Source organism: Phyllopteryx taeniolatus, chromosome 11, assembly GCF_024500385.1.
Source record: "Phyllopteryx taeniolatus isolate TA_2022b chromosome 11, UOR_Ptae_1.2, whole genome shotgun sequence".
Lineage (NCBI taxonomy): Eukaryota > Metazoa > Chordata > Actinopteri > Syngnathiformes > Syngnathidae > Phyllopteryx > Phyllopteryx taeniolatus.
In genome coordinates this window covers 22,015,484-22,036,506 of record NC_084512.1, presented here as the reverse complement: position 1 = coordinate 22,036,506, position 21,023 = coordinate 22,015,484, and the positions used below count along the sequence as shown (strand labels likewise).

General features: G+C 42.9%; 1 protein-coding gene across 4 annotated transcripts in view; it reads left to right on the top strand.

Moving 5' to 3' along the window:
- The first annotated feature begins 4,404 nt into the window (after nucleotides 1-4,404).
- insyn2ab (inhibitory synaptic factor 2Ab) overlaps nucleotides 4,405-21,023 on the top strand; it is a 34,521-nt gene continuing 17,902 nt past the window's right edge. Inside the window, exons 1-3 of one of the 4 annotated variants that reach the window (XM_061790951.1) lie at nucleotides 4,408-4,659; nucleotides 4,795-4,921; nucleotides 15,106-16,237. In XM_061790951.1, coding sequence (XP_061646935.1) covers nucleotides 15,111-16,237 — 1,127 coding nt within the window. In that variant the 5' untranslated portion in view covers nucleotides 4,408-4,659; nucleotides 4,795-4,921; nucleotides 15,106-15,110. Of the gene's footprint in view, nucleotides 4,922-15,105; nucleotides 16,238-21,023 lie in introns of all 4 variants that reach the window. The other 3 variants (XM_061790952.1, XM_061790954.1, XM_061790950.1) reach the window with 3 other exon arrangements.

Here is a 21,023-nt window from a genome sequence, read left to right as displayed (position 1 = left end):
ACACAGCACATAAGCAGACCGCAGTTTACACAAGAAACTCTTCATAGTTAAGGAGACAGACAGTTTTCAGTGGAGGATGGAAAGCAGGGTGCCAGATTGTCACCAAATGACTGATTTTCCACGACATTCCCAACGGAATATAGCCCACAACCAAAAGGGAAATGGTGTGTTATGTAGCAAGTTAGATTTCTTCATTATTTGTTCTGTGTTTAATTATCAGTACTTTGTACCATCTTGACAAATTAGCATTTGCTTTAATAGCCAATTTTCCATGGACATTAATAGTGATGAATTGTGCTGATTTTAATGGCTTCTCGCGGGGGTAAAACCGGCCCAATAGTCTAATAGGGCAGATTTGATTGCATTAACACTTGATTTTGCCTGTCGAAAGCGCAATATAAATTAATATTATCTCGCGGAGGAATGAGTCGGTCATTTGGACACAACATTAGGTAACGCCTGCAATTTACATGTAATCATTTTCCCCAGCTAGTCTATCGCAATAAGAAAAATAACCAAAATACATTAACGAGGGGCGGCACGGTGGGCGCGGTTAGAGCGTCTGCCTCACAGTTCTGAGGACCGGGGTTCAATGCCCGCCCCCGCCTGTGTGGAGTTTGCATGTTCTTCCCGTGCCTGCGTGGGTTTTCGCCGGGCACTCCGGTTTCCTCCCTCATCCCAAAAACATGCATAGTAGGTTAATTGACAACTCTAAATTGCCCGTAGGTGTGAATGTGAGTGCATATGGTTGTTTGTTTATATGTGTGTTTTGTTTTTTTGATTTGTTTCTCATACGATCCCTCTATATCACGATTGGGTGCGATACATACCTCCCGCCATGACCAGTGTATTAGAAATTGTTTAACTGTGTGAACCCTGTCTGTCGCTGACATAGGCTTGAGCTCACTCACAACATTAATGAGGACAAGCCCTATAGAAAATGGATGGATGGTTTAACTGTGATTGACATCTGTATAATCTTATCAATCTGGCATGAGCCTTCAAAACTGAGTAACCAGAGTATTATTACATAAACGTTGCGCAGTATGTGTTCTGTTGATACCCAAAAATGTGAAATCTCTTGTAGACTAATGACGAGGGAGTCTTATTTTGACAAGCTCGGCGTGCCACGTAAGTATGCTGATCATTTGTAAGCCTGTCTACATGCTATCTTTGAGCATAATCCACTGAGTCTTTGAAACAGTATTTGCAGCAAGTTTGAAGAGGAAAAAGTCCTGTTTATTGAAGTTTGCTATTTCCAGTGATCAATCTTGTCCTGAACCCCGGGAGTTGGCGGCGTACAGTAGGAAAACACTGGGAAACAATTTAGATAAAAACGTATGAATGCCCGCTTTGCTTTTTCATATGCTAATATAAGCATTTCCCTTCCACCTAGGGATGCGCTGCGAATGTCGGATATTTATTTGACGACGCGCGCATCTCACCTTCGAGACCGAGGCATTCCCCGCGGAAGCGCGGAATGATCTCAGAAATAGAATAGTGTTTGTGTCGGAACTTCCACGACTCTCCTTCGATCTTTTATGTAGCATCTTCATCAAATGCACATTCCTCTCTTTCACTCAAGCGCTTGAAAGTCTCTGCATGTGCAACGGCCCAGAGGCTCCAGTGCTCCCTCCCATAATGAATGGTTCAACTGCCAGTCATCAGCAAGTACTTGGCGGGTGTCTTTTTTTAATATGAGGAAGAATTTTCATGTATTCCTGCCTAGTCGAAGAAAGGGGATTAAGGAATCGGTTCGAGGGGGTGAAGCTCTGCCCGGTTCTCAACTGTGTTGTACCACATTACGGACAGCGAGATTTAGAGGCAGTCACTGACACGCCTGACTTCCGCACAAGCAGCTTACTGACAGAGAGTCTGAATGCGTGTCTGTCTCTTTATGTGCCCTGTGACTGTCTGTCGACCAGTCCAGGGTGAAGTCTACCTTTCGACCGAAGTCAGGTGGTTATAGGCTGCACCCCCCCCGGAACTCCGATCACGATAAACCGCAGCGGCTGGCTTTGAGAGCCAACAAGGCCTCTGCTGGCCTAAACACTCGAGCATTGACCTATATTTACAACCTAAATTTGAATATTTGTTCCATGAACATTTATTCATTTATTCTCAACTGTCTGTTCTCTTGAAACATTTCTTTTGGCCGCACTGCTTCCAGTGTATGCGGATGTTAGATTTCAGGTCAGATTCACAATTCAACACTACGTAGTTGTCAGTAGTTTCACGATTTCAGCAGTTATCTTCAAACATTCAAATTGTCTTTGGAAACAATTTTATGAATTTAGAGGGTCTTAAAGCAGTGGAATAATCTCAGGCAAGTCCCCACTGAAGGCCCAGGTAGCAAATGAAAGGCCCGCCACTGATATAAGCAGTGCAAACAATGGATGGATTTAGAGACAAGAATGAAGAAGACTGCCGCTGCGTTGTTGCGATCGGCACGCATGCAGCGACTTCGGCCCAGAAGCTCGTCGTCCGGTTTAAGAATTGGCCCGGCCGAGTGGTGCGCAGACAAGTAAATCAATAAGACAACAGTCAGCAGATCACTGCAATGAACAATAATTGGAACTTGGAAAAAGTCTTTCACTTGTTCGCATTAAGGCGGGTCACGTGAGGATATAATGATACAGCTTTCATTTTCATTGTAATGTCACTCACTCCCCCTTCACTCCAACCAGGACCCTTTTCTGTTCCTTTTTCTCAAAAGAAAAACTTAACTAGAAAGTCTTTTGCTGAGTTTATGGCAGAGGCCTCTGTCATCAAGAGAAAATTGTCACATCAGAGCCATTTGTTCAGAGTTCATAGAAGATGCACAGTGGACTAAGGAAGGCAATACAAATTTCCTCGGTTCACAGTTTCAAATACCACCTCAAGGACTGTAGAACATCTCCTGGCAATGTCTGAATTTTCTTTGCCCTTTTACACAGAACTCAGTGAAGCAGTAAATTGCCTCAGGTGTACACAGCAAAACACATGCCTTCATCAGATAATGAGATGTGTGACGACGTCATTGGGTCAGCTTCGTAACACCATTCCATACAGGGACAGAGTAAAAAGGAGGAATACTGCCGACTTTTACAGGCAGTGCAAAAGGGGCTAGCATTAGCAATGTTTTAGTGGAATGGAAAGTTTCATATTCAATACTGTAAAACTGGTCTCAGTGTCATTTTGTACCTTAACTAGTGAATTGCAACAGTTGGTTTACAACAGTCTGTCTGCTCGCAAACAATATCGAAAAGTGGAGGTGTGAAGCCAACTGCATGCATTTCCCGCGGGAAGGAAGAGATATTGAACATGTGCTTCATACAGTACGCTGCATGTACAGGGTATGTGGCACATGGACACATCAACAACACCGGCACCGCGGTGACAACCTCACCAAGTTACCAAGTACGTGCCGCTTTGAATGTGTGCATCCAACAAAACTCAATGCAGCTCTGCTTACCTTTCGGCTTGGATTTGATAGTCGGGGTGTCGCACCGGCGTGTATGTGAGCTTTTCTGCATGATAGCGCCTCTGCATGATAGTTTTTGCAGACAGTGTAGTCCAGTGGGTCGGAGTCCATTGCTTGAAAGTGGCTCTTGATCTTCACCATGCCAGTGAGGGAGCTTATTTCATTTAGACCAACTATTATGTGTCAATAGAAACGGGTGATTCACAAAGGCAGCTGCGTCCAGTAAAAAATCCTAAGATATTAGTTTCAAACAGCATTCAAGGTAACACAACGCAATGTTGGCATGTGCAAATTAGATCAGCTAACACTGGCCAAGAAATGCCACCCAGAGCCCCATCAAATTAGACAGGAAGCATAGTTGTTTAAAATAAGCCAATCGGATTTGTAGTATTTGTATTGCTTATAACATGCATGTTACATATTTATAATTGATTGATCCATTGCCTTTAATGACAGGATTGTATACGGCATTGGGCCGCAGAGAGAGGGAATGAATGTAGAGGCTGCCTAATAAATATCAGGAGGCTGCAGAACCAATATCAGAGCACAAGTACATTTGACTCACTGTCTCGATTACTTTCGCACATTATTTAATTTTCCCACTCGTCTCCGAGTCTCATTAAGACCACCGCTGCGCTGGATCTCTTCCACTTTTGTGACCCCGCTTCGTGCGGCACCCGGGCTCGATTCAGCCCCCTTCGATACCTCTCACAAACAATGTGTCAGATGTATAGACAGCGGTGGCGGAGTGGGAGTGGGTGAGCCGGAGACATCCAATTAAAAGCACAATGCATTATCATTTTAGCAGCCCACCCCTCCCGAACCCTCTACCGTCCCCTCCTCTCACCGACGCCTTCTAAAGCCCCATTCGGATTACATAACAGCTCAGTGTCAAAACATGCAGCCTGTGGAGGACAAGTTAAGGGGGTCTTCACCAGCGATGCGGACCGCCGACTGGACTCTCCCCAGCAGCTTTCGTGCCGTCCCCCCCCCTCTCCACTCCTCGCCCTCCTCCTCCCCCCCATCCGCGTGCCACATCCACACAACCACCAGCCCATCCTCTCCCTGCCTTTCTCCCTCGCCCATACACACTTCCACTCAATCATGAATGCACAGGGATTGCAGCAGCAGCAGCAGCAGCAGCAGCAGCAGCAGCACCGCGAGATGGAGATCTCCGCTGTGAGTGCCTGTACTAGGTGAGTGTAGGAGCAAGAGTGTCATTTCCAGATGTGTGATGGAGAAAGTCAAAGAGATCTCAGAGGCTATGTCTTGTCTTCTTGATGCACTCCCATAAGCAAAAATTTCTGCCCGATGTGCCACAACTCTTCCAGCTGTCACTGCACTGGCTGCCTCTCTCGCTGGACGCAAGCACGGCGCCTGATGAACGCACGGATGGACACTTGGTACACGGGGGAGAGGCGCTCGCTTGTCCTTTGCACCTCTGATCTGTGTCTCAAGGTAAGAGTTGTAAATCCTCCTTGAGTTGCACATATTTCAAATCAGAACGGACGCCCCTGAAGAACTTATGTGGGTGTCATAACTGAGCATGAATTATCATAAAATACTGTCTCGACTAGTGCTGCATGTGTATGTGGGGTCTCTGCGTGCATACATAAGACAGATTTGGGAGGGGGCATTTCTGCATCCAGAATCTTCTGTCAGTCTTTTGATCGCAAACATCCTCTCCCTTCTAATGACAGTTGATTCAAATGATTGTAGTTGAGATACATGCAGCATTTAATTTCATGTAATCATTAATTATTCGGTACCTGTGGGAAGACCGGAATATTGATGAGGGTTCGTGAGTTGACTGTGACTAATAATTGACTGTAGGAATGCCTGTCCTTCATGAGGAAAGACATCAGATTTTACGAGCTTCATGACACATTTATATGGAATGAGTGATGCGGTGCTCAAGGCGGACATAAGCGTGCTGGTTTCAGGAATGTTATGACCGATCAGGCGTAATCCGGGAAGCTCAAGGGTACTGGATCACGTACAAAGCCGCACTTTTATTCGCCGCCAGTCGTCTCCGCTCTCTTGTCTCGGCACGTCATAGCTTACCTGGAATGATGAGAATCACTGAGGGCAAGGCTTTAGGGTGCCAAGCACACTTTCCTACCTCAGCAGTTTCTTTTTCACTTGTTACATAAATACAAATACGCATCGCACTCCATCATCAGGTTGTGTGCACGTAGCCCAATCCCTTAATACTCAAGGGATTCATCAGGTTGATGCACTGTATGGGTGTGAAAGACGTGTCAAACATTAAAAGACATCCACAAAATTGGGTTTAATCCCCCAATATTCCTCTCTAACTCGCCCTCCCTGACATTAATTTTACAAAAGGATGTTGTCGATTCCAACAGTTCCCTTTTAGCAAACGCTCTGATAAATCATCCAAAACAATGTGAGGGAGCAAACTTTCACGGTGGTCGCACACAATCCGTTCTGTGACGCCGGTCAACCTCTTGGTTGACTTTAAAAACAACATTTTCCAATTCAATCAATTATATATGGAATAATTCATTGCAGAATCCCAGACGCAATCATAAAACCTTAATTTACTGTATAGGCAATATTGAAACATTTTAGCATTATTAAATGTCATTCAAGCATAAGCAGATGATTACCATTGTAAACAATAAAAAACTCTTGAAACACTCAACTTTGACAAATGATAAGTGGTAACAAACGCCAATAACATATTTTAACTGTCAAATCAACCACAAACATAAAACACTACCTTTCTATCGCAAGTGGAAGACATATGGCAGCTAGCCAGTCGGTGGCTAGAGCAAAAAGCTAATGTAGGAGTCTACATCTTCACTCAGAGCTCCTTGTTGTCAAACAAATATCAAAGTCCTTTGTTTGCAACAAGCTGGTCAATACCGCCTCCCGCTAAGAGTCCTATCAAGACCGAGCAACGTAAATCCAACACTTCTCAGGCATCTGCGTGGCTGCTGGTGATCATCTCTGACTGGCAGGACACCGAAATGCTTGATACTTGGTATTTCTGCTTTAAATGATGTTGTTCTTGTTGCCTCCTGAGTATCCTTCCTTCCTTTAATGCAGTTTGATGTGCTGATGTGACGTCCATTTAAAAGCGTCTTCTGACATCTGAACCCATTTTTAAATCTTTAGAAAACCCACACATGAAAAGGGGAAAAAAAATCGTGTTTGATGAACTCGAGAAGACGAACGCAGCCCACCACATACATTACCATTTATCGACCGTCTCCTCACCCAAACAAAATGGCTGTTGTAGTACCAAGACTGTCCTGTAAGAGGCAACGTTATGTCACAGTGCATCCACACTGCCGGAAAATAAAAAGAGTATAGTACAGCACAGTTACCCCACCCCCCTCCTCCCCAAGAACCCTGCCGCAAATAACGAAAATCCGGAATAATTGCCAAAAGATGCCACAAGATTGTGGAAAAGCCTTACATAAATCTCCTCATATCACTTCAACATAGTTCACTGGGACACAAGGTGGTGGCAAAGCACTGCCTTAAGATCCCCAACTCACACTAAAATACTCATAGGTGTAGAGAATTGCAAATACGAAGGCGTCACTGGAGTAGAAGACGAAAGAGAAGAAGCTAGGCTTACTGTTAGCTCGTCTGGGACTTGTTCTATAAATCCTTAAAACCAGTGATTTCCAACCACGGTGCCGTGAGAGATCATCGGGGGTGCTGCGGGAAATTATCACATTACACTTAAACTGTCAGAAAAGTTTGGTGGTATGCCGTGAGATTTTTCTCATTTAGAATGGGTGGATTGGCTCAGTAAAGGTTGGGAAACATTGCTCAACACAACCAGTTCCTCCTCTATTTGTGTCTGGAAAATGTTCAACAGGTTTAACATTTACCATTGTCAGCATCGACCGATTTCCGAGCAGTGACAAAAGAAAAATCACTCGCAACGAACCAAAACCACAGAATAATCAGTCAGGATAATATTTCAGTGACATTGGAGAATTGGCCATTTGCTGACTTTGATCACAAGGGAGGGTAAACACTAAAATTCGACAGCATGATTTTCCCCAAAATTCGTGTCAAACTCCAAATTTGATACGCTTTAAGGGGTTTGACTTTGGATGTCCCACTGTACATCCCACTAACTGTGCACATCATCTATAATAATACTATAGACACACAGTATTATTATAGATTCAGTGTGTGTATGAACAAGGTCGAATCTGACTGTCCACCACAGAACCTATTCACTTACGGAGTGTTAGAGCTTGTCCTTTACGGTGCACTTGTGAAGATGTCGTTGGTGCAATGTCACACTGAAATGTATGCAAGAAAACCCTCTGCATGCACAATGACTACACACAATGCATGCGTTTGGGTCTAGTGTGGAGTGTTGGGGTGGGGGGGGGGGGGGTTGAGCACAACCTGCGAGATAATGAATTGCGTACAGCATACCCTAGCGTATCCAGTAATGACGCAGTGGCAGGTCCCTGTGCGGGGCGAGATGCTGTAATAGCATTACTTACACATTCATGAGATGAGGCTAGACCGGGTTATCCTATGTAAATATCCATATAGGCTGACGAGTATGTAAGGCGATACAAGCTAAGCTGCGTCTTTCTCTCCACGGCTGGGGGACGGGACTTAAATCCTGAGTCAGCAGGTTTTGCAACCCCTATTGCATAGGAAATAGAAACACACCCCATTGGCATTCCTTTCAGAGAGTTTATACAACATCGTGGTCATAATAAATCAATCACTGCGTCATAGCCGAAGGTGTATATTTTGAACCCTCGTACATTTTAGCATGAAGGAGCGAGGGGCAATTGGAACAGACAACACGGTCTGCCAGCGCACATAAGGAGATTTCAGAGGATTACTTTTGCAATTTTAGACTCAATGCGTTATTCATAATCCTCTGGATAGCTGGGGCCAAATCAGGGAAGGACCTCAGGTCATTAGCAGGGATATAGCTTGCCCGGGGAGGAGGAGGAGCAAGATCTGGAAGAGGAGGGGAAAGGCGGCGACAAGGAGCTTCTCCTCCAACTGTGTGGGATACATCCATCACTTTAGTGTGTTAGGAAGAGATTTTTTACTCCAATTCCTTTGGTGTGATTACCACTTGGCTGCTTCCCATGATTTTTATGACGACATGAGACAGTTTTTGCACTCACAGCGGATGTTGTGCCAACGTGATTACCCCTTAAGTGGTGTGAGATTGGCATTTTTTGCTAATGAAATAGGAGACTCCCATGTGGAATCGAGCTCACGCAGTAGGTTCTATATCCAAGATTGCTTCTAACAAGCAGCTTATTCTGTAATCAAAGTGCATGTCAGGCAATGCTTTTGAACAAATACAAACCCGCCCCGGAAAAAAATCCAGCTCCTCCTGTTTTCAAAACAACTTTGTGGAAAGACAGCGAAGTATATTGTTTGTGCATAATGAGGATGGGCAAGTAGTCCTGCGGTATTATCCTCATCGGGCACCAAATTCATTGCGGTGACTTAGGCGCACAAGATGAAACACAGATCTCTCTAAATATACTCCCTGTTCTCCACCGTTCGAATCGAGGTGAGGTCACAGTGGAGAGTCTACAAGGTGAAACACATGGCAACGGTCCCAAGGACTCTGTACTCACACTTAAGATGAAAGTGATACACAAATACACTCAGATAAACTCAGACAACCATCAACAGCAGTCTTTTCAACAATTATCTAAATTGAGTAATGGGAATTATCAATTAGGCATATGCACAGCATGGAAATGTTCGTTGGACATTTTTTGGGGGAGCCATTAGCCTTCTGTCAGGGTGTAAAAGATAATCTGATCATCTAGAACGGCCCTGTAAAGTGAATTCAGATATTTGTTTCTGAATACATTATACCTGTATTGTACTGAATTGTGAAGCTATAGTATTAAACAGTTTTTCACCATTTTAGTTATCCAAATTTTGGTGATGTGGCTGACTCAGTGACACACTTCTCAGTCTAGCTTTCTCCACTATTTAAGAACTTGAGCGCCTCCGTTTGCATCAGTGGTTATCGGGCACAACTGCAAGTTACTTAGCATTTATTAGTCTGCCCATTCTACCACGACAGCGTGTAGTTAACTAGCGAGCTATGACTACACGCCGAAAATCCCACAATATACAGAACAGCAAAGTGTTGTTATTTTCTGTAAATTCCCAACCGAGTAGATGATGCTGCGGACAGGCCTGCAGCCCCAGAAGTTGGACGAGAGAAGCCCGCGAAGGCTGCTAGCTTGCGAGCTATCTGGTCGCTAGCTCCTCTCGTCAAAGATATAGATATATAAATATATATGGGATATATTTATGCCATCAGAGGCTTTAAGAAAGTATTTTCTTTATTTCACGCATTCGGCGGACACACCCACAGCATTTGAGAGCATAGAAAATGGCATGATTTCTTCAAAATTGAAGCCTCCAAATTTGTCAGGATTGTTAACAACACTCTATTTTCTTCTGGTGTGTTCAAATTTAGAAGACTTTATTTTCAGGGAGCTTAAAATTACAAAATGTAGCACCTCTCTAGTTGTTTTTTTTTGGGGGGGAAGGGGGGGACACATAAAAACAAAGATGAACATATAGTGGTCCATTTTTAAAACTGCTCCAGCATCCTCTGCCCAGTGTAGAAACCTTTCTGTTAGTGTGTAATTGATTATCTAACAAAGCCTTAAAATAAAAAAATCTGACATGTTACCTGTCAATGCGCTGCGACTGGCGACCAGTCCACAGTGTGCCCCGCCTCCCGCCCAAAGTCAGCTGAGCTAGACTCCTGTGCCCATTACCCTAGCGAGGACAAGTGGTGTAGAAAATTGATGGCTGTTGCTTGTCAATTTCACACATGTAAAACCACAACAGCTGCAAAAAAACATAGCGTCCAAAGAATGTAATGTAAATACGGTATACCCATTTGTTGTCACAGCATTACAACGTGGGCTTCTTTGTTGCCCTACAAATGTTTCACTGCCCAGTATAAAAGTCGCCAACACACCGAAGACATTGGCAGATTTACCTTGTCCCGCAATCATTAAACTTGACTATTCTCACAGGTGCTTCTGGCAAATTACTTGGATTCGCACGGCAGTAAATTAGTCCTCTCTCTTTGTTCATCAAGTGGCATCTTCTCAACTAGCTTTCGACCACATGGTCCGTTATGAAATTCCCTCGAAGTTCCATGTGTAGTACTTCACATTTGATGAGGAGGCTCATAATTCATTGTGTAACTACGCATGTGTGACGACCGTAAACAGGCAACGCTTGGTTGGAATCCAAATGTCAAGTCGATCAAAGCATTTTAATGTTCATTACATGTAACCACAAAGACAAAACTAGATTACTTTGACAGGGTACTTCATTACACTTTGCTAACAATGACAAGTTAAAGTACAAACATTCCCCATGTTTATATGAGGGAGATAAATCGATGTATAAACATAGGCTCTGATTCTATTCACAGCTATTTCTGAAATTCTATGACAGTGTGTTCTCATTTACTTTCAAGTCATGCATAAAATTATTTACTTCGACTGCTTTAAAAAAGGATCAGGACGTGCTCTGTAGCCTATTCAAGTTCAAGGTCAGACCGGACAGATTTGTAATAGCATATATATATATATATATTTGGCATTGCAGTCGATCACTTTGCTCAGTACTGCTAAGACAGGAGATGTGCATGATGACAGTAATGTTGCCCCGGGGAACTCCAGAGCCTACAAGTGGACACGAGCGGAGGAGCTCAATTCTACCATACCGTAGATATGATGTGTTTAGGCCTCCACTGCTCTACGGTCTCTTTCCTGCTATAAAAATATAATTTTACATACACTGCATGTAGCGATCAATTAATCCCAAATGCGTGCGAGGAAAACCCCACTGGTTGACCTGCATTAGCAATAACGCACCAATGTATAATAGCGTAGGATAAAGGGTTAATAAAAGTGTGGCTAATACAGAATGTTATTGTTACTATGGCGTACAACAGATAATAGAAGCACATCCTTAGATATGATATAAAAAACATTACCTCAAACTATAAAAAAAAGCTTTAGTTGGAGCATTTCTTTAACACTCAGCAGCTCAAAATACTATGTGCGAACAAATGTTAACGTGAGTATGAGCAGCATAAGACGACTCCCCCCTATACTAACTGAGCTTTAAACACCCACTAAACCGAAATATGAGGGCTGGTGTTTTATCATTGCGGCAGTACTGCATTTATAAGGGGGGGAAAAAATCCCATGCAGGTCTAGTGGAGAGCAATAAAATTGCTTTGCAGCAAAGCACACAGGGACCACGTGAACATTAACAATCAGAGCACTCCGAGAGTTCAGACTGCCGCCAAGATGAATGCCAGATAGTGCGAGATTTCACTCTCACAGTTTAGTGGCTACTAATACTGAATGTACAACCCCAATACCAATGAAGTTGGGACGTTGTGTTAAACATAAATCAAAACAGAATACAATGATTTGCAAATCATGTTCAACCTACATTTAATTAAATACACTACAAAGACAAGATATTTAATGTTAAAACTGATCAACTTTATTGTTTTTAGCAAATAATCATTAACTTAGAATTATATGGCTGCAACACGTTCCAAAAAAGTGGGACAGGGTCATGTTTACCACTGTGTTACATCACCTTTTCTTTTAACACCATTCAATAAACGGTTGGGAAATGAGGACACTAATTGTTGAAGCTTTGTAGGTGGAATTCTTTCCCATTCTTGCTTGATGTACAGCTTCAGCTGTTCAACAGTCCGGGGTCTCCGTTGTCGTATTTTACGCTTCATAATACGGCACACATTTTCAATGGAACACAGGTCTGGACTGCAGTCAGGCCAGTCTAGTACCCACACTCTTTTACTACGAAGCCACGCTGTTGTAACACGTGCAGAATGTGGTTTGGCATTGTCTTGCTGAAATACGCAGGGGTGTCCAGGAAAAAGACGTTGCTTGGATGGCAGCATATGTTTCTCCAAAACCTGTATGTACCTTTCAGTATTAATGGTGCCTTCACAGATGTGTAAGTTACCCATGCCATTGGCACCAACACAGCCCCATACCATCACAGATGCTGGCTTTTGAACTTTGCATCCATAACAGTCCGGATGGTTCTTTTCTCCTTGGCCCGGAGGACACGACGTCCACAATTTCCAAAAACAATTTGAAATGTGGACTCGTCGTACCACAGAACACTTTTCCACTTTGCATCAGTCCATCTTAGATGAGCTCGGGCCCAGAGAAGCCGGCGGCGTTTCTGGGTGTTGTTGATAAATGGCTTTTGCTTTGCATAGTAGAGTTTCAAGTTGCACTTACGGATGTGGTGCCGAACTGTATTTACTGACATTGGTTTTCTGAAGTGTTCCTGAGCCCTTGTGGTGATATCCTTTCAACATTGATGTGGGTTTTTGATGCAGTGCCGCCTGAGGGATCGAAGGGCACGGGCATTCACTGTTGGTTTTCGGCTTTGCCGCTTACATGCAGTGATTTCTCCAGATTCTAAGAACCTTTTGATGATATTATGGACCGTAGATGATGAAATCCCTAAATTCCTTGCAGTTGAGGAACATTGTCATTAAACTGTTCGACTATTTTGTCACGCACTTGTTCACAAAGAGGTGAACCTCGCCCCATCTTTGCTTGTGAATGACTGAGCAATTCAGGGAAGCTCCTTTTCTACCCAATCATGGCACCCACCTGTTCCCAATTAGCCTGTTCACCCGTGGGATGTTCCAAACAGGTGTTTGATGAGCATTCCCCAACTTTCTCAGTCTTTTGTGCCACGTGTCCCATCTTTTTTGGAACGTGTTGCAGCCATAAAATTCTAAGTTAATGATTATTTGCTAACAACAATAAAGTTTATCAGTTAAACATTATATATCTCGTCTTTGTAGTGTATTCAATTAAATATAGGTTGAACATGATTTGCAAATCATTGTGTTCTGTTTTTATTTATGTTTAACACAACGTCGCAACTTCATTGGAATGGTGGCTGGTGAGGCACTGACAGTCAGATTTATAAATTTACGAAACAACAAAGTCACGTACTTGCCAGTAAATTAGTAGCCTGACATTAAAAACTGGTCTTTTCTGATCTGCGGTTTGAAAGGGATCTTTAATCTCCAGCCTTAAACTTCCCATATTAATTAGATGCATTTTGATTGGTAGTCCAGTCATGAGAAATATATTGACGGTTACAATATATAATCTTCCCTATTTTAGAATGCACAGACTAAATTTCTCTCACAAAGCACCAACAAGTTTATTTTTTCTTCCCGAATCAAGCCTGCACATCCCAGTAAGAAGATGGAATAGCCCATTGCATGAGAGTGGAGGGGGAGTGGTCAAAGCGATCATCATGGATTAAGCATGGCGATGTGTTTTTAAGCATGTGAATCGAGACTTAGAACAGAATACGATCGCATTAATCAATTTTTGTGAGACGTCTGGGGGCTCAGGCAATTGTCTGTGTTTGCCTAATGGTAAATCTGCCTTTATGAAGCAGAATACTGTCTCTTGCCAATTACAAGCCACCTCAGTTAGTGAGGGATTGCGTAATCTGAGGTGAGGCTGCTCACTGCAGCACTTCGTCTCTCTTCCTTGTATTTGAACAGGAAATATGCAAATTCAGCATTTTGTACTCTGAAGTCACATACAATATGGGATTCAAAATAAAAGTCACTGTAAACCACAGACCAGAAAATGAAAATGTAAAATGTTGATTATGGATTTAAACCATCAACATACCACATACTATGATCCCAAAAGACTCGTATCATTTCAAATTCATCATACAACATGACTCATAAAATATTTGAGACCAAAGCACTACTTTCTATTTGACAGGGCTTTGCCACCCTGTTGTGGCATTTTAGGGCGTTTTCAGAAAGAGCACACGAATAGGAATAGGAGAGGTCTTCAGTAAATAACGGACGATAGAAGTACCCCCCACAAATTAAGGCGTCGCGAATCGGGATTTAGTGGCTTCTTTCACTGTACTACTTTCCCATTAGCCAGGTTTTGGCACCATCTTGTGCCATCGTTGTTCTGGAAAGAGCACAAAAGTGGATATAAGCAGGTTTTCGGTGAAGAGCTGAGGAAAAGTTCCAGAGAAAAAAAAACGTGAATAGATGAATTTGAACAGCAAAGCGCAAATAGGCAGTGGTTCGATGTCATCCTTACGCAATACACTTTTGTTTTATTGGAGTCATTTTCTTTGATAAGCGTTCATATAAACTACCTTAAATCTCTGAAATGACAATTTGCTAAAATCCATCCATTACATAAGCCTCAAAGATGTATTGAGAAATTGAATATAATCATTATGAAGGCAGGATTTATTGCAATAACATCCATTTTATCTACATTATCTACAGGCAGGTGAGTGCACTTTATATAAAATGACATTTTAATTATTGTTTACGTTTATCACTAATTGCTATGAAGCGCTTTCTTTGCGCTTGTTTTTATCATTTAGGCTTTTGATTATTGATGGCTGTGTGTTATTGCGCTGTATGCTGCTCTTTAAATTTCTCAACTGGGTTGAACCTTCACTGGATCTGTGGTACCATATGAAAATATTTGACTGCACCATAGTACTGAAATATACTCATATGTTATGTCTTCCGTTTTTAGGAAATATGGTGAGTAAAGAGGACAACAAATGTATGGTCGCGTCCGACTTCGATGATTCCGATTCAGACACGGGCCTCGCACACAACCTTGATGCACAGCAGGTGAAGAAGAAAAACAAGGCCTTGCAGGTGCGCTTTAAGGATATTTGTGAAGCACAGAATGAGTTTCGAGGAAAACACACCAGATCCATTTCTTGTAAAGTGACACATCGACAGTACTTGACCATGCCAGCCAGACGATCCATCCCAAATGTGACAAGGAGTACGGGTGTACAGACATCGCCGGAGCTGACTAAACGATACAAGACTTTTCCCTTTGAGAGGAAAAAGGGACACACATTTAAACACACTGCTTTAGTGGAAGATTACAGAGGACAAAACAATGGCTTTTTGAGTGATATAAAAGCAGTCGGAGAGGACGGGCAACCCATCGGGGTATCTTCTAAGTGCCAGGGTAAAATTGTGGGACAGACTAAAGCTTTGCTTCATCAAACTGATGACAGCAGTGATACAGAGGATTTGATTTGTGACGCCAACTGTGTGGATGGACCCTCTTGTCCAGACTCACATTTCTCGCAAGAATCCCGTCTGAGCAACCCTTCCTCCAAAAGTGAACCGGAGCACCAGGATTGCGGGACAAGGACCGAACACAAAGGATTAGCCCGGGAAGATACGGATGCTGGTGCTTCCTCCAAGCGTCAGCTGGCTACCTCTGAGCTTGTACAGGACCGCTCAAAGGTTGCATGGAATTCTTTAACCCAAGTGGAGTCTTTAGGAAGTCCCTCCAAGGCTTGTAAAAGAAAGAAAGGACCGCAGTTGAGCGAGCAGCAGTCACAGACGCTTCCCCACAGTGCCAAATGCTCGGCGCAGTCGCAAGGATCGTGTCGGACAAAACATGCGTCGGCGTCCTCCAAACTGCAGGGCACGCCAGGAACGGTTGAGGGCCTTCCCTCTGGAAATACCGGTGCGCCGGGCGTGGGCAGCGGCCAGCAGATAATTCCCTTATCTGACGACAAGGATATCAAAGCACAGCTCCAGGCGATGGAGACGCTAATCAACTCCAGCCAGGAGACCATCAAGGTCCTGCTTGGAGTTATTCAGGAGTTGGAGAAAGGTGAAGCACAGCGAGATGGGTGAGTGGCATTAGATGAATGGATAGATGGATGGATGGATGGATGGATGGATGGCGAGAGAGAGCAAGAGAGAGAGATTGATTTTAAAAGGCATCCCCATACAAACACCAATGATTGACATTACACAATAGTATACATTAGAACAAGTTTTAACATAGGAATTGTTATTTTGGGGCGCATTGACGCCCACCCCACCAATGCCACCCTGTGCAGCCGCCGCACATACTGCACATGCAAGAAACTCCCACTGTCCACAAGGGAAATTCACTTACATTGATTACAGTGCAAACTAGCCTCACTTTATACAAATTCCTCAAAACAGTCGCTTCAGAACCGTAACAGAATATCCGCCAATATGCCACCTTTGCTTTTTCCATAGTACAGTGGTACCTTGAATTATGAGTGCCCAAGTAAAAAACACAATGCCACAAGATGGCAGCAAATTATTACTTTCTATTATACACGGCTGTGGCCTGACAAGCTCCTTCCTTCATTTCAACATAGTTCCTTGGCACCGAGCTGCCACAAGATGGCCGCAAACCTATACCTTTATATTAGACAGGGCTTTGGCCTGAGCACAAAAATGAAAACGCAAGTAACGGAGAATAGCTTCTTTTTTTTTTTCTTACATCCACAAATGGGTGAATTCGCCAATAGCAAATACTTAATTTGCGAGGGAACACCGTGCAGTGAAATTGATCCTGTGACACCATGTTGACCCAACTCTCTTACGACTCCGATACTACCTTGACTGCCTTGTTTCCCCATTCTCTGTCCGCGCTGTTCATATAAAAGACCAGAAAAAATGGCGAACAAATCCTGGCTCTAACAGGCTTTTGATCCAGTGCACAAATGCCTACACTGTGGAATCCCACTGAGTCCTGCCTTGTTCCATTTCCTTTCACCTCCAGGATTCTACTTGATTTTGGCAATTTACTGTAGGCAATGAAGAAATATCTAACTTGGCAGTTGAAAGGCACGAGTGGGGTCAAAACTTGGGTTGAAAGGCATAACAATGAATCAACATTGTGTTAGATGAACATTTTCTGACTAAACTGAGATGCCAGATGACTTGTTTCGCACTCAAAGAAACAGTTTGGGGGAAAGCATGGTGCAAGCTAATTGGATGATGTCTCGCATCCATTAGAAGCCATTCACATCACGTAAAAGCGGCATAAAGTATGCAACGCGCTGCCTCGACAAGCAGCCGGTGTCTTTTGTTGAGTGAAAACCTCAAGAAAAACCTTCAAGGTCTAATGGGATGTACTAATCAGTGCGTTTCCCCGTGATCACCTTATTTAATCGTGATATAAGACCAAATGTACATGCAATCATCCTCTTTAACATCACCATCAGGTTCCATTAGGAGATGGACCATTTTAAACGTCATAAGGCATTAGAATGTGCTTCATAAAGTCTGCGAGCTGTATCAGCCAAGGCGTTACCACAGGAGCAAATACAGGAATCATTAGGGTCCATCTCTAAAACCTATAGCAACACGAGGTAAATTGCATTTAAGCCTAATCCATATTCAGTGTCCAAGCGAGCGGGTCCCGTCTCGCGCCTGTCCCAGTTCTCTGGCTTTTCAATGGCCAATTAGTGCAGCCTCATAGCACCATGTCTTTCATCTCCACACACTTGAGCCGGCTATAGTTGCTTCACTGAGCTCCTCCATCAGGGTTATGAGAGAGATCGTAAGACAGAGAGCCTTACTTTCCACTCTGCCTCTCCTTTACTTTACCTTTAAAAAAAAACACACACACACACACACACAATGGTGTGATATTTTTTTAATGCAATCCTTTTACCCTAGATACTTTGTGAAAGGTTAGAGTGGTGTATAGTCCCACTCGGATGCAGGTGTAACAACACACGTGAGGAAGTAACCTTTAACTCGCTCTCTTTTCAACAAAGACAATGTCAAGGGAATATAAAAATGCAGTTTGATGTTATTTCACTATGCGTGGCTTATTGTCGGTCGGACTTATAAGTGCTATCTTGCGGCCTGCCAGAAGAAGGCAAAATGAATGATTCTCTTTCCCAAATGTTACATTATGAAAGAAAGCAAACCTGATCAATCTTCAAGTGACGCAATCTTAAAATTGAGTAGGAATTTATACAAAACGTTTTGCTGGATAAATTATTGTGGCCAGGGAATGGAAAACATCATATTTTTAAAACTAACGTAAAAATATACACATTCAACCTATCATTCCAAACAGATCATACCAAAACATCTCATTAAAAGTAGTGTTTTATTGTTTTAACCTTTACAGTGGTTAACTTCTTGTATGGAGGTTTAGAATGTTACATGAGATAGGTGGTGAGCATCAACAACTTGTTTACTAACCCTTACCCACTTTTATAAAATATGCAATTTTATAAAGCTTTTTTTTTGTGTGTATTACCATATGATTATTATAGTGGCAACCCCATTTTTATTCATTGTTGGCCGTAAAGAGTGTTAAAATGTTACGTAAAGAATTGCCTAAACAGTAAACAAATGTTTTATGATGCCAAGACTTTCACTATGTTTTAACGCTATCCCACAAGTCTATGGACTATATTGTAAGCATGTATTCCTCACATGCTTTGCCCAGCACAGTCACCCTTGTGGTTAGCACATCTGCCTCACAATTCTGCGGTTCGGGGTTTGAATCTCTCAACTCCGGGGTTCCTGTGTAGAGTTTGTGTGGATTTTTCCAGATACTGCGGCAACCTCCCACATTCCAAAAACCTGCATGCAGAAATTGTCTGTCGGTGGGAATGTGAGTATGAATGGCTCTTTGTCTAAATGTGCCCTGTGATTGCCTGGCGACCAGTCCAGGTATATACCCCACCTCTCACCTAAAGGTCACCCATGACCCTAATGAGAATAAGTGCTATCAAAATGGATGGATGTTGATGGCCCTGCTGCGAGTAGGAAAGAAATCTGCGAGTCGTTGAAGAACCCTTATACAAGCCAAAGATGGCAGCAAAGAACTGCTTTGGTCTCAATGAAACTCCTCAACTCTCTTCAACATACTTCCTTGGCACCAAGATGCCACAAGATGGTGGCAAAACACTACTTCAGTCTAAATGAAGCACCTCAACTTACTTCAACATACAGTCGTTGCTTGGCACTAAGATGCCACAGCATAGTGGCAAAGCACTACTCACTTCAACATAGTTCCTTGGTACCAAGATGACACAAGATGGCAGTAAAGCAATTGTTTTGTCTAAATGAAGCACCTCAACTCACTTCAACATAGTTACTTGGTACCAAGCTGCTACAAGATGGCAGCAAAGCAATAATTTTATCTAAATGAAGCACCTAAATTGACTTCAGTGTAGTTCCTTAGTACCAATATGCTACAAGCTGGCAGCACAGTATGAAGCAGCTCAACTTGCTTCAATGTACCAAGTAGCCACAAGATGAGACTAAAATAATACTTTTCTGCCTTTGGCCTAAGCACAGAAATAGTGAACAGGGGAATTTTCTGCAAATAACAGAGGGTAGGTTTAAATAAATAAATACATGTAAATGGGTGAATTTGCAAATGCCGAAACGCAATTTTTTTCATCTATCATCCATTTTGGTTGCATACCAACTTGTATGTCAACAATTACATGGGCAAACCGCATTGGAATTAGGCTGGCAGTCAGCTTAGGGAATGACTTTCAGAGGAGAAGCTTCGACTTCGCCACCCTCTTTTCTCTCTCTCGCTTTGTGTCGTGTCTGATTTAATAGCAGCCTCGCGCCACACCGTCGTGTATATTCATGTAATATTTGCATGCGGTAATTATGAATTTAGGTTCATGAGCTTTGATCATATGAGAAAATCTCCTTCAATTACAACACAGTAGATAACAAGGCAGCTTGCGAGTCCACTTCAAGTGAGTTATCGTCACCTCTTTTGCCAAGCAGGCCGGGATGGATGAACCCTGTGACCTTGAGCACCTATCAGCAGCTGCACTCGGCTCCATTCACGCTCTTCGGTTGAGGTCACCTCTCGTCGCGGTTCGGCCCCGCCGCGTATCATCTGTCAGGGGCACGGGGCTACCGTGACAGCACGCAATTACACGTGTGCATGAGACACGACCCCTTTCCCACCGTCCCTATCACACTGCAAACTGTGACGCCGAGGGGAGAAAAAAAAAAAAAGCACAACGCGTGCACTAGTTTTTTAGGTGGCCTAATGCAGCGCAATACAACTGTCATGAGGATTGTAATGTCCCCTGTTCTCTCAGCTTTTACACACGACTATAAGTGGACCCTCGGGATGATCTTACCCTACAGAAGAGCTAGAATTTATCATGCTGATTGTCTTGCGTCTGCAGCAATTGGAGTTGAATAAGGGCTAAAAACGGGTGTATGGTAATGCACAGTATTTAAGAATCTGTATCATTTGCTCTTACCATTTTCAATTAGCAATCAAAATGTGACAGATTAGTGTTTTTTTTTTAATGTAACATTACAACAAAACAAATGAACGATTTGTCATGATTCAATTTTAGGCACAGATCAAAAATATGAAATTGAGAAACTTGCCGCAGGGCTGAGTTTGATTTTAATATTTAATTGGCACCAAACAGAATTGTCACAAAAAAATAGATACACAGGTTAATTGCCATCTTGTGGAAGAGCATTTAATTGTTCTGCCTGGCAAAGATAAACAAGGATACATTATTTGTAGTGAATGAATAAATCATTTTCTGACCAATTATGTCTACCGGTAATTGGACACTTTCCATAGCACAGCTGGTGATCTCTCACAGCACACATGTTGGAAATCACTGCAATACA